We start from the raw sequence: 19,916 nt of genomic DNA, 5'->3' as shown, positions 1-19,916 counted from the left end.
AAACATTTACAGATATCAGCTACAAAAACTGAAGCTATCTGTCTGTGATAATTAATCAAAGATGTAAACTGGAATTGGAACTATTTGAGCAGCTTGTGTATTTTTTGGTAGAGGATTATTTGACAGGGTACTCAAGCTCAACATGAAGCAGGAGAAAGCTATGCATTGGCTAGTTTTCAGTATTCGTGGTGATTGTACCACATGCAGAGGTCGGGTAGCGTGTCGCAGTGATTAAACTACAAGTAAACCCGTCGTTAGCCTCGTGGATGCCAGGTTCTCTCGGGTAAACCGGACTGTGGGTTTTACAACTCGCACCTGGCAACACACACAGAAGCCACGCCCACTGTTGCCGTCGTCACACTGAGGTCAGGTAGACGGAGCGAAGATGGCGACCGCCTACGAGAGATATAATTTGTAAGTACATATAATATAGTGAATCTTTTTTAAATGTTTCGCTCAGTAAGTGTGATGACAGACCCGGGAGAGAGGGAGAGCAGCGGGGTAGCGGCGGGGCCGGCTATGTCCGGGTTCCGGGTCAGGCTAGTAGCTGGGCCGGACAGGAGCCGGAGTTTCTCTCACTCTGAGAAGAAAACACGTTGGCATCTTTCTGAACCTGCTTCCTGTCTGTGCCCGCTCCTGACACACAGTGTTTACCCTGCTGGCTGTGTGGCTCATCTGAAATCAGGACATCTTGACATTTCAATTCAGGAATGTCAACGTGACGTTCTTTATTCTATCACGTGACTCAGTCAGCTGTAAAGAGCTCTCTGTACCAAACCTACCGCCCTGCACATATCTCTGTTCATGTCAGGATCAGACTGTGTTCATGTGTTCATGTCAGGATCAGACTCTGTTCATGTGTTCATGTCAGGATCAGACCGTGTTCATGTCCGGATCAGACTCTGGTCATGTGTTCATGTCAGGATCAGACCGTGTTCATGTCAGGATCAGACTGTGTTCATGTGTTCATGTCAGGATCAGACTGTGTTCATGTGTTCATGTCAGGATCAGACTCTGTTCATGTCAGGATCAGACTGTGTTCATGTCAGGATCAGACTGTGTTCATGTCAGGATCAGACTCTGTTCATGTGTTCATGTCAGGATCAGACTCTGTTCATGTGTTCATGTCAGGATCATGGATCAGACTGTGTTCATGTGTTCATGTCAGGATCAGACTGTGTTCATGTGTTCATGTCAGGATCAGACTCTGTTCATGTCAGGATCAGACTCTGTTCATGTGTTCATGTCAGGATCAGACTCTGTTCATGTGTTCATGTCAGGATCATGGATCAGACTGTGTTCATGTGTTCATGTCCGGATCAGACTCTGTTCATGTGTTCATGTCAGGATCAGACTGTGTTCATGTCAGGATCAGACTGTGTTCATGTGTTCATGTCAGGATCAGACTGTGTTCATGTCAGGATCAGACTCTGTTCATGTGTTCATGTCAGGATCAGACTCTGTTCATGTGTTCATGTCAGGATCAGACTCTGTTCATGTGTTCATGTCAGGATCAGACTCTGTTCATGTGTTCATGTCAGGATCAGACTGTGTTCATGTCAGGATCAGACTGTGTTCATGTGTTCATGTCAGGATCAGACTGTGTTCATGTCAGGATCAGACTCTGTTCATGTGTTCATGTCAGGATCAGACTCTGTTCATGTGTTCATGTCAGGATCATGGATCAGACTGTGTTCATGTGTTCATGTCAGGATCAGACTGTGTTCATGTGTTCATGTCAGGATCATGGATCAGACTGTGTTCATGTGTTCATGTCCGGATCAGACTCTGTTCATGTGTTCATGTCAGGATCAGACTGTGTTCATGTCAGGATCAGACTGTGTTCATGTGTTCATGTCAGGATCAGACTGTGTTCATGTCAGGATCAGACTCTGTTCATGTGTTCATGTCAGGATCAGACTCTGTTCATGTGTTCATGTCAGGATCATGGATCAGACTGTGTTCATGTGTTCATGTCAGGATCAGACTGTGTTCATGTGTTCATGTCAGGATCATGGATCAGACTGTGTTCATGTGTTCATGTCCGGATCAGACTCTGTTCATGTGTTCATGTCAGGATCAGACTGTGTTCATGTCAGGATCAGACTGTGTTCATGTGTTCATGTCAGGATCAGACTGTGTTCATGTCAGGATCAGACTCTGTTCATGTGTTCATGTCAGGATCAGACTCTGTTCATGTGTTCATGTCAGGATCATGGATCAGACTGTGTTCATGTGTTCATGTCAGGATCAGACTGTGTTCATGTGTTCATGTCAGGATCAGACTCTGTTCATGTCAGGATCAGACTGTGTTCATGTGTTCATGTCCGGATCAGACTGTGTTCATGTGTTCATGTCCGGATCAGACTGTGTTCATGCTGCTGTCACACGCCCATCACATGGTGACTCTGAGGCTCATTCTAAGCATTAAGCCTGACACACCCTGGCATTGTGTGCCTTAAACAGTATTTAGACCATTTTGCAGGGAGCTCAAACATACAGAAACTCTCATGTATTGGCGTGGTTAAATACAGACTCATGACCTCAGCGTCTAGCTTACCTCACTTCCAAGAGGGTCTCCAGTACAACAATGAGCCTTTGTGACTGATTACATGACGGTGCAGCTTTTAAATCAACCCCAGCATCAGGATATTCACTGTGACGATAACTCAAGCCAGTGTCATGTCTACAAGTTGTTGGTGACAGTTGGGAGCGCTCCCTCAACAGCCTCACTACTGTGTGTTGGTGGAGGCGTGGAGGGCAACAATAACCCTATTGTTGCCCTCCACGCCTGTGGGGTGGGGTTTGTCACATTCTTGCTGCAGGGACTTAGAGCTGGCTCACTCCAGCTGATCTCTGCTCCATTTAAAGCTGCAGCTGATAACTTTATTGAAAACATGTTTACTCAAACTATCACTATATCCTGACTGTCGTATATGAGAAAGATAATCTGTGTCTTATATTTTACAGAAGGAATCTCTGCTGTGGAAATGTAAATGTATTGAATTCATCAAGACAAATAAAAGTGTGAACAGATAATAAAAAAAGTGTAACAATGAAGAAACCTACTTTTGACTAAGAGAAATAGTCCCAAAGCCTTTCCTCCTGCACATTGTGATGCTTGGTGACCCTGAGTCAACATGTTACTTCATCCCTTCTCCTCTCCCAGGCACACAACCCCAGAGAAGTTCTTCATCGAGGCCTGTGACGAGGGGGCCGACGCTGTGCTGGCCATCGACAGGGTCTCAAACGAAATGACCCTCACAGGTAGAAGTCTGACGAAACACGTTCCCTCTGGTGTCTCACGTCTCACCCCTTTGACCTTCAGCTTTACGCTTTGGTTTCACTCTCCACGTACTGGCTGCGTATACATTTATTCTCCAAAAAATATGAAGGAATGTACCTTACAGCTAGCCTTCAGTGGTACATGTTCTAGCTTTATGAACAGAAAGGAGAACATACTCTTAAAGAGTTTTGTCCTCTATTTCAACATACAGTAAATATCTGTATGGAGCGTCATATGAGAACTATTGTTGGCATGATGGGACATTCTGAGTCTACTATTCTGAGTCTAGTATACTGTCTGAAGTAGCTTGATGGTAGATTTATCATCATCAATCCTCACTAGGGACTTTTAGACTTTACATGTTTCAATAATTTTGGCTGTTTTTATGCATATTATATACATTTTGGCAAGGATTTGAAATTCAACATCAGCTCCTATAATACGTCACAGTATAAAATCATGTGATATGATATTATGCGTGTTCAAGGGTTTGCCGGCCCGCCGCTGTGCGTCGGGCCTAACAACTCCCTTGAACAGTACATTATTGCACGACACAGTACTGCCTCGAGTACCTTATTGCTTAATTGTATACCCCTGGCTTTAATAATGTAGTTACTGTTTTCCACCAGACTTTCTATATAAACAAAAAACTGATTAAACGCCAGCACAAATATCATTAATATACATACTGTGAGGAAACACCAGAGGTAGGATTTAAAATAAATAAAACTCAATTAAAAGCCAGACTGAAAATGAATTCTCTGTCTTGTCTTTAATACAAAATGGATAAACCAAAATGGCATTGAAAAGGTTAAAATTCTGAAGATGAATAAATATATGGTAGTTTTGATTTGGACTATTGTTAAACATATATTATTCACTATCAAGGAAAAGATATGAGCACATTGTATATTATTTCTTTTGTTTGATCAACCTGTCTTGCATGTAATAGTTGAATCCCATAACCAGGAAGTTGAGAATACAGATTAAATGTAAATTTGACCTTTTGAACCTTGTGGTTCTTTCCCAGGTAAAAAAGACGTCCCCCCCTCAGCAGTCACCAGACCGATCTGCGGCATCATGGGAACCATCCGCCTGGTAGCAGGTAGGCCCCAGCTGTCGGTGCTTTGTTCGGCATGTGTTTGAAGCCTGCAGTAACACAGCTGTGACCGCCCACTTCACCACAGGGATGTGCCTGATAGTCATCACCAGGAAGAGGAACGTGGGCAGCCTCCTGGGCCACGCGGTGTGGAAGGCTGTGGATTTTGACGTGATCTCTTATAAGAAGACTGTGCTGCATCTCTCAGAGATTCAGGTCAGCAAGACTATTCTCTCCAAAGCTGCAAAAGACAATGATTCTGTAGAAAATACCCCACTTAGAAATGAGCTGCAGATTCACCTTTTATTACATCTTGGTGCTGGTGTTTATCCATTTCCATGCAGGCGGTGTTTTAGTACAACCTGGCGTCACTGTTATTTTAAAACTACTTTGAGTGTGCTAGCTCTGTCAGAAGAGAAACACACATATTTGAACTTAGTCCCAGCTGGCCTCGCTAGCAGTTTCCTCTGTTCAAGTCCAAACTCTTGCAGGACCGATCTCTGGACTGGACACAGTCAAATGAAACTCCTCTGACTCTGACATGTATTTCACAAAATGTTGGTATGTATTTTATCCTGACAGCTTGGTTTCAAACGCTTAAATATTTATCAGCAGCATGGAATATTTCTGCTTAAATAAGCAACAATGTTATTTAATAATACTATCTGGACTGGGTGGGTGTGGTTTGATCAGATTTGATTGAGAGAAGACATCTGTTCAAGTCAGGTCACATGGTAGCACATGCAGGCTGGAGGACTTGTCTTAAGCAGTTGACTGGTGTTAAACTGGTGAGCACGTGTGCTTCAGTTGATGAAGTTCAGGTGCGTGTTACCTTGTTTTACCTGCAAATGTTCACGCTTTGTGTTTCAACTCTGACTAGCAGCAATGACTTTAAATGTGGGCTGTTGAGAGAGTTGGATCATATTGAATGGGATACAGAATGAAGAGGAGCCCAAAACACGGGCTAAATACTGGCTGACCATATGTCTTTTTCACTTTGCTAGCATTGTCTCTTCAAGCGCAGCACTGTGAAGGTCAAATGAACATACCATGACATGTTTCACACAGCGTCCTCGTTAAGACTCCAAGTCATAGTTACAAGTAAAGGGGCTAAAGCATGAGGGATGTAGCTGAGTCAGAGTCAGCGGCTAACGCAACTACATTGGAACGGTACACTGAGGGTCCAGACTGGCTGGGAGGTTGTTTCTGATGCTGGAGAACCAGTTTCTCGAAGCACTTCATCACAATGGGGCTGAGTGTCATTTAGACTGGAATAGACGTTTTAGGTCCAGGAAGGATGAAGCAGGTGGAACTCTCTCCTGTGACAGTGATATGACGGAAATATCAGTGATGACATCAGGAATGCTATCAGGCCCAGCAGCTTCACTCCTATTCACTCTCGTGTAGACCAGAGTAAACATGAGGAATCACACCTGTGTAGACCAGAGTAAACATGAGGAATCACACCTGTGGCTAAGTTAGTGTAATCACGCCCCCATAATGCCATATAAGACCGGTCCTGTCCCACATGTCCTATATTGAAGTCCTGCTTTCAGAGTCCATAAAGGATAGTCAAGAGAATAAAATAAATCAAAAAGCAATATAGTAACAAAAGGTAGAATCCATGATTATGTTGTTCTACTTTAGAGGAAAGCATTGGAGTACATTAACACTACATTAACCTGACAGGACAATGTTACCGATTATGTTGGAGATTCAGATTTGACTCACAAAATATAGCAATTTTTGATGCTTTATTATTTATGAATTTATCGAGCACCATGTTGGATTTTCTTTCCACTCATATAAAGATTGAACAAAAAGCAATACAGTCATTGGAACTGATTAATCAACACTTATCTTCCATCTATTGCAGTCCTCTTTTGTTTGTTTTTCCTATGGCCCATAATTTATATCATGAAGAGTTTCTCATTATTATACAGAGTACATTGCTCTCAGCCACTTCATGAAAACTGAATGAATACCAAAGTGTATCCATGTTTTAACATAAAATCTCATGGTTTCCTATTAAAAGCGATATATTTTATTTCTTTTAAATGAGCCACAGTGTTCTGTATTCTCTTCCAACAGTGTTTTTGAAATGAGACGTGTTTGGTCTGAGTCAGTGAGAGTGGGAGTTCTCTTTTCTGAAGATCAGACAAATTATAGTTCATATTTGTTGATCCACTTTGAACAATGACTTTGGCCTTTATGAACTCATTCTGTAAGATCATACCTTCTTTCTGAACAACTGTTAGAATGGAACTAGTATTAAAGGCCCTTCACAATGCTAGCAGCACATCAACTGAACGTTCTTTGTAAACATCTTCTCCCGGGTCATTTCCTGCTTTCAGTTATTCATAGACAATTATATCTGCTCCAAGGTCCTCAATGCTCTTCGGGACAAACTTTGGTCTTTGATGTTTTTATTATTATTACATTAGTGACCACTAGCAGTCAAAATGGAACTTGAATTGTCAAATGATGTCATTTCTGAACGTGGCTGCCCAATGAGGTCCATGACCGTAGGGCTGGATGGTGTTCCTGGTTCTGTTTGATGGTCCAGTCTGTTCCATCCAGCCAACTTGTATGAGTCTCTCTGAGGGAGAGCTCATGTTTCAGGGTCCGTTAGCCTCACTGTGCTCTCTCATTTCAGTGCATTATTCATCTGTTCCTGGTCTTCTAATGGAAAGAGCAAGGATGTGCTTCATGGTAAAAGTCTTGGTTGCTGTTGCCACGCCTGTCACGCGGTTGTCGGCGTTAACTATGCAGGTTTACTGTTCAAACGCTTATTCATTTTGAAACGATGGGTCCTTGATTTGAGATGGAAGCACTTTCTCATTTCTTTACCACTCTTCTCCGTGAAGGGATCGTTGTGTCACCTTGCTGTGGTTGCATGACGGCTTCATAACCAGGCCATGCTAGAGGCTGAAGCCAACCGCTATGGTGTTTAGTTATAAATACAAATGTTTAAGATATTTCCAAACCAACCTTCCAAATTTGAGTGAGATCCTCATGAAAAGCAGGAAGTGACCTGCTTGTGTCATCAAACACTGAGAGTTGTATAGTTTCTTCTGAAGTGTCTGAATCCCGGGTTTGGCCCAGCAGTCTGAGTCCATTACAATGTCATCGCTCTTCCACCGACATCATCTGGTGGAGCAGCATCAGACAAAAGTTAGATCGTTTCATCCCACCTCAAAAACAACACTGGTCACTCATGCTGAGCATCGTGTGTTACAGAAGACACAGGTTATGTACAACATGACACTATGAAAGGTTTGAATCTGGTTTGAAATTATACCGATATATCTTACACAGTTGCCCAGTCCCACTCTTTCAACTTGAATGTTTTAGCAGTTTTGGATCATGTTTGTGCCACAGCAGTCCTGGGCTTCATGTTGCCCTGCATGATGGTGCATGCTGGGAGCTCTTCACCTCCATCTGTACAAGAGAGAGCTGCTGTGTCAGTGTTGTCCCACACTAGAGAGCAGGAGCATCCACACACAGCTCAGTACAACATGAGTATGCAGTTCTCTGCAAAGTGCACGCTCATGAGTCTCCTAAACGTCTGTGTTCTTTCCGCCTGTAGTCCCAGGAGAATAAGACGTTCCTGTCCATGATCAACAACGTGCTGATGACGGACGGCTTCTACTTCTGCACGGACTACGACCTGACACACACTCTGCAGCGGCTGGCCAACACCAGCCCCGACTTCCAGGAGATGAGTCTGTTGGAGAGGGTGAGACACCCACCAGTAGAGTTTCACACTCTTTTATTCATGGTAGTCATACAGACTGTCTCACTCCAGTGGAAATGGACTCTGGAACTGAAGGGTTAGTGGTTGTGCTCAGTCTGTAGCACATCTGAGTTTGTGAATCTCATCAATGAGCCTCGCTGTTGTGATGGTACCTTCAGACAGGAAGTCAGAGAGAAGTGAGGGCCTATTAGTCCCTCACTTCTCTCAGCCCTAAGCCCATTGGTTCCTACTAAACTCACAAATACACTCAGCTTCCAGTTTATTAGGTACACCTAGTTCAAACTATTGCTGTCTGAAGGTACCAACAATGTCGAAATGATTGCCTCAATGACTGCTCAAATGATTGATGTGTATATAGTCTTTATCAGGGTGCGGATCTCCATTTGACTCAGATTCAGAGGGCTATTCTGATTAGAAGCGCTATGATTTCTGTACATTATTTCAGTTTCTCTCATGATGAAGAGGCATTTGATTCTGTTGTGCCAGATGAATAATGTGTTGATGTGGTGTTCCTTGTGGTTTCCAGGCAGATCAGAGGTTTGTGTGGAACGGGAACCTCTTGAGAGAGCTGGCTGCACAACCAGAGGTAACGCATGTGACGGTTGACCCACTGATGTGCTTCTACTTATGTCATGACTAACTGTCGCTGTTTCCCCGTAGCTTCATAAATTTGCCCTTCCTGTTGTCCATGGATGTATCCTTTTCTCTGACTCTAGTATGTGGTGCATCTCATCTGCTCTCCCACACGGTGGATCAGATGATGAAGCTTCAGATGATGAAGCTTCAGATGATGAAGCTTCAGATGATGACGCATCAGATGATGAAGCTTCAGATGATGACGCATCAGATGATGACGCATCAGATGATGAAGCATCAGATGATGAAGCTTCAGATGATGAAGCTTCAGATGATGAAGCTTCAGATGATGAAGCTTCAGATTATGAAGCATCAGACGATGAAGCTTCAGACGATGAAGCATCAGACGATGAAGCTTCAGATTATGAAGCATCAGACGATGAAGCATCAGACGATGAAGCATCAGACGATGAAGCTTCAGACGATGAAGCTTCAGATGATGCTCCTGAGCAGAGCGTTTCCTTGACCCTCCTGGCTCAGTCATCGTAATGAAGCCGTGCCGTATAAACGGAAAGATCTTTGAGTGGATCCTCATATCCAGGAGGAGCTGCTTCCGGGCCGGCGTCAGATACTACGTGAGAGGTGAACTGTGTGGAATGACGTCGTCTCTTAGTTGAGCTGCGTATGAAAGCTCTGCTCATGTGTGCTCTCTTCCTGCTGCCTCCAGGCATCGACTCTGAAGGCCACGCAGCCAACTTTGTGGAGACTGAGCAGATCGTTCTGTATGAGGGAGCCCAGGCTTCTTTTATACAGGCAAGTGTGAGGCCGGTCCTGCTGTTGAAGACTATTTGAACATGGCTCACTGGCACCTGGCTCTTCTTACGTCTTTCTGTGCAGTTTGAGAAATGCAGATGTCCCTTTCTTCTTCTCAGACCCGAGGCTCCATCCCCTTGAACTGGAGTCAGAGGCCCAACCTCAAATACAAACCTAAGCCTGTCATCAACAAAACCACCAATCACGTGAGAGCAGGCGCTTTTCTGCTTCTGTGTGCTTTTTAATGCTGAGTGTGAACATGCTAACCATTTGAACATGTTGTGTAGATGGATGGTTTCCAGAGGCATTTTGATTCTCAGTTCCTCATCTATGGGAAGCAGACTATTCTGAACCTGGTGAGGAGCCGCATCAGTCTGTACGTTCTTTCTTTGAAAGGAAATATCGGCAAGTTCTTCTGAAGCCAATTGGTGTCGTCTTGTTTTTCCCAGGTGAACCAGAAGGGCTCAGAGAAGCCACTGGAGCAGGCCTTTGCCAAGATGGTGTCTGCCATGAACAACGGTATGCTCAAGTAAGTGTCCCTCAGGCCTTCTGCTACGCTCACTGAGTACATGGACCAAGACCACTTCCTTCAGGCTACTCAGAGAAACTGTGTGTGTGTCTTCTGGAAGAGCTGATTCTCATGCTGTGTGTTAGGGTTAGGCCAGCCTCAGTGGTTTCAAACCAGTCTGATATGAAGCCAGTCAAGCCTGTTCCACCAGCGGTCTGGACCGGCGTACCGATTGTTACCACTAGGTGTCAGACTAGACTCAGTCTTTGAGCCTCTGCTGGTGTGGGGGTCGAACATAGAACATACTGGAGGATGTTTGCTCTGCCACGTCTCATCTCAGTCAGAACACTAGTAAACCAACATGTCCTCCTTCATGTTGGCAGTGCCTTGCACTGGTGGAGCTGTGACTCTGTCATCATGCTGTCAGTGTTTTGAAATAAGTTATTCCTGAGAGTCCACTACCAAGAAAATAACAAAGATCAAACGCATGTTATTACATTCACTTTGTTCAAAGCTTTTTTGTCACAGTTGAGAAGGACATAACTCTAATAAGAACATGCAACTGGTCTGGGGCAGTGGTTCAACTGGTCTGGCTGCAGGACCACCATCACCCTTAATGACAAGCTGAGACCCAATGCAAGGAACACTTTCAACTTCTCAAATTGATTTCATGAGAAGATGGTGCAGTTTGAACATGAGATAGTACAGAATGCCAAAACAAAAAAAAGCTAGTTAGAAATATTCCCCTTTACACTCAATTAAAAAAGAAAAGGTGCATCTTAAGGGCACGAGGTAATACAATACACATTATAATTGTATAACTTCAGCCTTTTTTAACAGACTCAACAATGCTTTCATGCACAAACATTAAATAAAAGGTTGGGAATGAAGTGAACTATCACAAATAGTCCTTGTAAACTCAGCAGGTAAAGCGTGTTGTGACGCAGCATGGAGGAGCGTGAAGAGACGGCACGCCGCTGCGTTAAACATGCCCTTCTAAATAAAAGCACAGGATATTCTTTTGGCCCATGCACGGGTCCACGATGGTGATCATGTCTTGAGTTTGACACCAGAGTGCTGGGGGAACCAGGTTTCTAATCCCTGGCCCGATCACAGAAACCAGGTGTGAGAAATCCTCTACCTGGAGAAAGTTACTTTAGTTTAGTTTGTAGACGCTGGTCCGGTGACGCTGTGTCCTCTTCCTCAGTTACGTGGCCTTCGACTTCCACAGAGAGTGCAGCCACATGCGGTGGGACCGCCTCCAGATCTTAGTGGATGATGTCGCCGAGACACAAGATCAATACGGGTAACTTCACCCGTCTGTCTGTCCGGGACTCGTATCTGTTGTTGTACGGCGTGCAGGAATACTCCACGTGTCTCTGTGTGCAGCTACTTCATGGTGAGCCCAGAAGGGAAGACGGTGGCCCAGCAGAGAGGACTCTTCCGCAGTAACTGCATGGACTGCCTGGACCGGACCAACGTCATCCAGAGCCTGCTGGCCCGGCGCTCCCTGCAGTCTCAGCTTCAGGTATTTGAGCTCACTGCTGCTCAGCCTCTCCCAGTTGGGGAGTAAATCCCACGTATACATTCACATCATGTTATTTTGGAATGCTGCAGCTTATTGAATGTAACACAAGTCTTCTTCTGTGTGTTGTGCCTGTGTGTGCAGAGGATGGGGGTTCTGAATGTGGGCCAGCGGGTTGAAGAACAGGCGGGGTTTGAAAAGATCTACAAGAATGGTAATGTCCTGTGTGTGTGTGTGTGTGTGTGTGTGTGTGTGTGTGTGTGTGTGTGTGTGTGTGTGTGTGTGTCTCCTCACTGCTCTCTGTGTGTGTGTTCTAACCAGCATGGGCCGACAACGCCAACGCATGCGCTGTGCAGTACGCAGGAACTGGAGCCTTGAAGACCGACTTCACAAGGTGCAGTACCGGTGCACCCGTTCCCTCATCAGGTGACCACCGTGTTGTTGTTCCCTGCAGTGCTTTATCAAACCTGCTCTCCCCACCAGGACGGGCAAGAGGACCAGGTGGGGGCTGCTGATGGACGGCTGGAACTCAATGATCCGCTACTACAAAAACAACTTCTCTGATGGATTCAGACAGGTATGCTGTGTTGTAGATACATCGTCATGGGAATAAGTGGGAAACTTAACTTCCAACATTCAGGAGACTAAACTAACACAAAGCTGCCTTGAAGTGAAGAGAAACATGTATTGTATAAATTAATACACACAGTGTAACAGCACATTGTCATCTAATAAATAGTTAATGCACTCGTCACTACAGCAGAATCTTTAGTGCGATAATAAGTACTATAATTGTCACAGTATAATTTCCAGTTCCTACATGAAGCGTGACCACGTTAAGCTGCCCTGTGTAACATTTGGTTTGTTGGCGTCAGGATTCCATTGACCTGTTCCTCGGTAACTTTGCTGTGGATGAGTCTGAGGGGCCCACTCCTCTCCGTGTGCAGAAGGACTGGAAATTCCTCACGGTCAGTGTGTGTGTGTGTGTGTGTGTGTGTGTGTGTGTGTGTGTGTGTGTGTGTGTGTGTGTGTGTGTGTGTGTGTGTGTGTGTGTGTGTGTGTGTGCCTCAGTGCCTCAGTGCCTCAGCAGCAGGTCATGTGACTGGAAGTGTAACCTTTTGGATGCTGCTCTACTTGCAGCTGCCCATCATCATGCTGGTGGCCTTCTCCATGTGCATCGTCTGTCTGCTCATGGCGGGTAAGTTCTCCTCTGCTCGTGTTGTCATGTCTGGTTAAGCCAGGGGCCGCCAGGGGCCGCCAGGGGCCCCCAGGGGCCGCCAGGGGCCCCCCTGCTGCGGCTCCCTGAGGCTTTGACAAACCAAAAAATGAAAACGATGTTTTTGTTTTTTTGCCAGTGGACAATCTTTTTGTTACTAATTAGGTCGCTGTCAAGCCTCTTTCCCTGCAGGGTTCTCATAATTCAGAGCCCTGTCCTCGCTAAACTCTAGTCTCGGCTCTAGTCTAAAACTCTGGCGTCGTGAGGACGCTCAGTGTAAACGTAGCAAAAGATATGCTTTTTAAATCCAAAACTTAGTAGTGTGGACACGGCGAGTTATTTTATTTAAATAATATGTTATTGCATTAAAACCATCAGAGCCCTATTTCTCGTACCTGGCTAAACAAAGTCAAGCAAATGTCCTAATCTCCAGCTTAAACTAGCGAGATGATTGACATCAGGCTATCTGGGTTTCTTCACGGCTGATCCGCGCTGAAACGTCTCGTTAATTCTAGCCAGGCGTCAGTCATCTGGATAAATGCGCCGCTCCTCTTCAGAAGGGATAATAATGGAGCACTGACACCACCATGTTCTAACAGTACAATGGACAATAAACTCAGAGGAACCTCTTTTTATTTCTCTAATGAGAAGCAGGAGATGATCATCAAGGCATATGAGGAAGTCAAGACCGTAGTCATTCACAGCAAACGCGTTGCGAATATTCCAACGTTTTTGCAACGTTGTTGCCGTGAACGCAGCTTTAACTCCGCCCCCTCTGAGAGACATAAGCGCCGCAAATATATCAGACAAGTTAAATGCGTCAGTGTTGAGAAAATGTATCGGCTAATTTGAAGTGCTTCATCACCCAAATCAATCAGATTATATTTATGAATTAATATATACTTATGAGGATATATGTACTGTATGCAGGTATGAATCATGTACTATATATGTGTAAATGAGTTTGAATATGTATGGGCGGATCAGTACGTATGTTTGATTCATAATCAGAAATTCAATCAATTGAAGTGAAAATAAATTGTGTGTGATTCTCTGTATTCTCATCACGATCACCTTAATCATGTTCTACAATAATGATATGTATGGTGTACTAATAGCACTGTCATATAATTATGAGTGCTTTCAACACATCCATAAGTTTCTGAAGCGCTAAATAAACTTAAGAACAGCGGCATGCAGCGGCTGACAGTCTGTGTCTGAGACGGCGATCAGCTGCGCCTGTGGTGATCAGTGTCCGCGGCTCGAGAAGCTCTCTAAATAAATTATTTCTTGACTTCAGGAAGTCATGATGATGTAAAGGATGGATCCTGGCGATCTGAAAGAACTCTCTCCCTATAAAACTAATATAACTAATATGGCTCCTTCATCAATGAGGAAGGGAGCTGCCTTTTTTGTCCGTGGGAGTCTCCAGCTTATCCAGTGAATTTCAGTAAGCCTGCCCGGGAGCAGGTTTAAATTTTTGGATGTGTTGCTATGGCTTGCTTCGAGAAACCGAGAAAGCCTGACCTACGTCATCTTATCCTGACAATTAGCCGCTAACTCAGTAAACCAGGTATGAGAAATAGGGCCCAGGCTGCTGTGAGGCTCTGAGGTTCAGTGTCTCGCTGAAGGACCTCAGACATGAGAACTGTGTGGAGGACGGGTATCGAACCCACGACCTTGTGGTTACAGGATGACCACTCTACCCCAGGAGCCACAAATAAGGGGAGGGGTCAAGACCAATGTTCCCTCTAATTTTTTTCAGCACTGAGCAAATTTTTTTTTTTTTCTGAGCGCACATTTCAGCACTGTGAGCAATTCGCAACCACGCGACCTGCCGACAATGACCACAAGCCTGCGTTAGCCATAGGGGACTCAAAGAGATGACAGCAAATGCATCAATATGTATACAAGGTTGATATTTATTCAATATCCTTTATAATGGCTGGACTTTGGGAACATTTTAATGATGGTGTTTTACCAGTCAGTTTAGTTAAACTTAAAGGATCTTTGTTGAACTTCAATAAGGGGAGGTTATGACTGGTTATGACTGATAAGGATATATATAAAAAATAAAAGCATCAAAGATGTTTAGTCATTTCTCAGCAGGTACAACATTTAAGTGGAACTTCATTGAAAGAAAAATGGTAATGCAGAGCTTAACAATAATTATAGGCCTATTAAATTGACATGGGGTCATTTTTCCTAAAGGTAGCCTATATAAACAATTTAATAACTTCATATTCTTCATATTTAAATACGTCTGAAAGTTTCATCCTACCTGTGTCAGTTTGGACTATTTCATCTAGCCCCTCATGTTTGAACGTTAGGCAGACCTTTTTCTGGGGCGCCTGCTCTGCCTTTCTTTTCTCCATGGAGGCCTATAGCTGCTGGAGCAGGGCCCGCCAAGAGGAGCCTCAACAGCGCCGGCCCGAGCTCATGTGGCGCTCAGGACAGCGGGGGTGGGGGCGCTAACGGAGGCAGAGCGCTAGCAGAGGTACAGAGAGCGCATGTCGAGAAACGGGACGCTGATTGGCCAAGAAGACTCGACACATCAAAGATCTTATTATTGTGAAGATGGCTCACTCCTATCTCAGAAACACTGGCGCAAAAAAGATTTTTAACCCCTGGAAAAAAAATCGTATGTGCGCGGTCTGAAAAATCTATTGCGCAGACACTTCGACTGGCCTGCGGCCGCGCACGCACACAGCTTAGAGGGAACACTGGACAAGACCTGCATAGTTGTGGGTTTAATGGACCTCAATGTAGGCCGACACATATCAGTGTATTTGTCCTCTCCTCTTCATAAGTGTTTGATAGTTATAAACAGGTAAAATAGCAATACAATGTCAAGAATGGTCTTTATTCTTAGAGATAACATATTCCTAGTTGAGACTCGGCTTCAGTTTAGTTGGTGCAACCTAAGACGAGTCTTAACAAAAACCCTCAGCACTGAGGACCAGGTACGGACCAGTGGAGCACCCTGCTCCTGATCCAGGCTCCATCTAGTTGGTATTGCCCCTGCATTCCTGAGATCCATCACTTTGATATTCTCATAAAGCTCCCAGACTTAAAGAAGTGAGTTTTTTATGTTGTCTTCTCTTCCTGTCTTTTTGCAGTAATTGTATCGTCATGGTCATTCATTTGCCAGTTTAAAATGTAAAAGCGGAGCCGGGTTGAGGTAACGGGATAAGAGGTCTACACACTGAGCCCAGTGCTGCGGCTGCAGAGCTTCAGGTGACGGCTCCTTGTGCTCCTGACAACCAGAATAAACGGCTGCACTGTGTCTTGCAGGTGAAACGTGGACCGAGACGCTGGCCTACGTGCTGTTCTGGGGCGCTGCTAGTGCCATCACAGCCACCATCATCCTCTTCAACGGACAAGACTTTGTTGATGCCCCCAAACTGGTTCACAAGGAGAAGCTGGACTGAGTGTGTGTGTGTGTGTGTGTGTGTGTGTGTGTGTGTGTGTGTGTGTGTGTGTGTGTGTGTGTGTGTGTGTGTGTGTGTGTGTGTGTGTGTGTGTGAGAGGAGTATCTGGACCCAGATACCTCGTAGTCTTCTTCTCCAAGTCTGGATTCCAGGCTGATCTGCTGCCTCCATGCTACCCTCCACACCGTCTCCTCCAGAGCCGCTAGTCTGCCGTCTCATCATCTTTGACCTTCTTCAGTGGTTCTGCACACACCGTCACATGCTTTTCCTTGTGTTTACATACTGTATCTTGAGGCGGGTTCTTCTGGTTTTGTTGGTGTTTTGTTGTCAGCCATACAGAAGCTTTGTGATACCACTTTATTTTACTGTTTCAATGTTCTTTAGTTTCCTCAAAAAACATTTATAACGCTACTGCTCATTTTCTTATTCCATATTCATGTCATGATGTCACCAAACTATACAGACCAATAGAAATGATGGCGCTCGTAAGATGTCCCGCCCTAACGGGTACAATGAAGCCAGCAGAGTGAAGGAGGTGCAGCTTGTACAGCCTAGAGAAGAGTGTGTTGCACTGGTGGGCAGAACCAAGCCGATGACGTGGCTGTGGTGAACACCTTGGTCGGGTCGGCAGTGCACACAGATATCTGAGCGTCTGCTGTAAAACCAAAGCAACGAGCTGAAGGACACACAAAGCTCTGTAGTGGTTCAGAGATGGAGATCGTTCTGTGTTCATCAGCACAAATGAGCCCGTCCAGATTACACATGGGCATTTGGTCCATTAGTAATATACAGTGATTGATAAGGGCAGCTTAAAAGATACGTAACCCAATGATACCGATGGGTTATTTGTGTAAAATAACATTCAAATAACATAACAAAGACGTGGCACCTAAACATCCAATCTATTGCAACCTATGTGATGTAGGTAACGGATGAGTTTTGAATGTAACACGCCTTACAAACTAGCATATGAAAGATTAATATTTGGCTGATTTGTATGGAACCGAGTGAGCAATATGTCTTCCTCTGAAGATAACTTGGCTGGTATCATGAGGATTTGAAATGTGCTATACCATCGCTGAGAGGCTCAACCCGGTGTGTTCTTGTGCTGAAGGAGACAAAAGGCCGACATGGAGGCCTACAGGCCGGGGGTGAAAGAGGACATGGTCTTTCTACTTCTCTGGTAGGCAGGTAGCCTGAGTGATGTGGACCAGGGTGTTGTAGTGGCCTTATAGAGTCTGCTCTCAAAGAAAACTAGAACCTCCTAAAGTGGCCATTTCTGGACATGCACCCTGAGCAACTGCTCTGTACATTCCAACCTGCTGGTTGCAAACCTTTGTGATTATTTTCAGCCATGATTGATCACCAGCGTAGCAACCCTCTGTGGCGTGTGAGCACACTGCTGGTGCTGCTCGTCGCTCGTAGGCTCCAGCGACGGGAAGAAGGCTCTGGCTGCACCGTCAGAGCATCAGCAGCAGAGGTCAACTCTGCTCGTCTGCTTGGTCATATTGAACTTTCACACTCCCTTGTGACACCTGCCAAGTGTGAATTAGATGGATGAGCAGTTTCTGAGATATGTGAAGGGTGGAGGGACGGACAGAGACCCCTTGCTTCATCGTTAGATGGACCTTTCTATGCAGCTAGCGAGGTATGGAGGAAGACAACTTTCCTTTTCTTAATTCTGCCTACGGCTCTGTTCAGTTGATTCTTTTTTCTCATCCAGGGGAACAAAGCGGCAGACCTTATTGAGCTAATCGAGGTCTGGAACGAGGTTCATTTGTTGGTCCGAACAATTACTGTAGCAGTTTTACCGTGCGGTCTCTGTCCATCTCCGGGTCCCTGGGTGGATCCATGGCAGCATGTCTGTCTGAAGTCAAGCATTTCAGATTGTAATGTTAGCCGGAGATATGGGATGTAGTTTAGTGTTGATGTGTCATTATGTTGAGGGAACAGGTGTATGTGTTTCACGGTGTGTCCATGTGGGCTTCAGCATTCCTCCTGTTTGAAAGAAAGATGGCCGACGCATAATGTTACGATTCAGACCTCCATTTAAAATCTTTATATTGCAATGTCTTCAAAGCTAGTGTGTTACTGTGACTTGACAATATCAGATACTTGTGTTGTAGTGAAGTCCCAACACTTTGTCTCCAGAGGATTATTAACTTGGATCTTAGACCTAAAGACGCATTAGTAGCCACGAAGGCTCCACAGTTTACCGTACACTCGTTCATTCATGTGTTCATCTGGTTCAGTTTCCTCTCAGGATGGGGGTCTGTGTTGCTCCCGTCTAGACGAGTCCATTGCTTCCCCTCAGCAGAGAGCAAAAAGACATCGATCCATTCATCTAATATGTAGAGACATGATTTGGCTCAATGGAAGATGGTCTTCTGTAGAGGTCTGGTGGCCTCTACAGAAGTAGAGGTTTTACTTCTTCATGAAGTAAAACCTTTATTTAGTTATGATCATGCCAGTGTTTCCAAGAGGTTGATTAATTCTGATCTGAACGATATAACTTTGTAACATATAGGTCAAAGTCAACTTACTAATGGAGTCCTAAAGAAAGATACTCTGCACAAAAACAACAACTTGTGAACCAGAAGATGTCTTTTGTGAACAGGATGATGAACAAGACAACTGTAAAAGAACAACATGACTTATGCATAATCACAGGTTGACCAACCAGACAATAACGTGTGCAAAAAAGATAAACATGCACACAATCTATTGATCTCTTATTTACACAAGATAGCTGGTGGATATGAACACAGACATTGTGACCTTCTGGTCTCACTAGTTGTTGTGAGCTGGACCTCCAGCACATTGTTCTCTTGTTCCACAGAAAGCTCTCATTGTGACGTGTGCAGTGGAGGAGATCTGTCTCATGGACATGTCCTTGTAATGCCTGAACCTTTTCAAATGAATTGTATTTACAGATAATGTGAGTGGAATGCTGCACCTTATTTGAAGTATGCTTGGACATGTTGCCCTGCTGTCATCATAAGAACATCTGCTGCAGGTTCCACAGCTCACTGATTTGTTCTGGGATGTGATCATTGCTGTGGTTTTTGTATAAGTTTAGCTTCTGACCGTAACGGCGGGGCCAATGACAAGTGACTGTGACACAACCTGCTCCACTGAAGTGTACCATGTGATATGTGTCTGTAACATGTGTTCATTTGGACCCAGGGGCTTAGCTTCCTTTGAACACACTGATCTGTGTGGGGAGTTCATTCTTCATTTAAAGAAATAAAATATATATTCAAGCGTTTAAAACAAAACTCTTTCAACATTTGTTTGTTGTACTTGGGATCATTAAGACATTGGTTTAAATATTGCACACAAGCAGATACTTAGTTTGATGCAACCCTGCGCTGTACAGCTGATGCTGGTGTTTTTATGTATGACGGTTATGTCCATGAAGGTCAGGACCGGACCGGTGATGAAGGGCAGTCCTGGCGGAGGCCAACACCCACCGGGAACGTGTCTGACATATTACCGAGGATACGAACACAGCTCCTACTGCAGTACAGAGACCGGATGCAACGGGTCCGCCACCCCATCCTCTTTATCACCCCCACAAACTCCCCGAGGGACCCGGTTGAAAGCCTTCTCCAAGTCCACAAAGCACATGTAGACTGGTGAAGCAAACTCCCAGGACCCCTGCAGTAGCTTTACGAGGGTAAAGAGCTGGGCGGATCTCATCCC

At 44.8% G+C, this 19,916-nt stretch overlaps 1 protein-coding gene across 1 annotated transcript; it reads left to right on the top strand.

The window, feature by feature from the left end:
- Positions 1 to 385: 385 nt before the first annotated feature.
- sacm1la (SAC1 like phosphatidylinositide phosphatase a) lies at positions 386 to 16,211 on the top strand (the record flags this gene model as incomplete). The annotated part of the gene is made up of 20 exons (XM_079231695.1): positions 386 to 414; positions 3,170 to 3,267; positions 4,317 to 4,391; positions 4,474 to 4,601; positions 7,975 to 8,124; positions 8,669 to 8,728; positions 8,803 to 8,836; positions 9,259 to 9,360; positions 9,446 to 9,531; positions 9,651 to 9,737; positions 9,819 to 9,887; positions 9,981 to 10,060; positions 11,247 to 11,345; positions 11,429 to 11,567; positions 11,709 to 11,778; positions 11,886 to 11,958; positions 12,048 to 12,141; positions 12,440 to 12,532; positions 12,705 to 12,762; positions 16,075 to 16,211. 20 exons carry the CDS (start codon positions 386 to 388, stop codon positions 16,209 to 16,211), a joined length of 1,761 nt encoding a protein of 586 aa, XP_079087821.1.
- Between the last annotated feature and the right edge of the window lie 3,705 nt (positions 16,212 to 19,916).

The sequence above is a fragment of the Taurulus bubalis genome, assembly GCF_910589615.1.
Source record: "Taurulus bubalis genome assembly, chromosome: 16".
Lineage (NCBI taxonomy): Eukaryota > Metazoa > Chordata > Actinopteri > Perciformes > Cottidae > Taurulus > Taurulus bubalis.
Note: the sequence above shows the minus strand (reverse complement) of the source record. Positions and strands in the feature narration are given on the sequence as shown.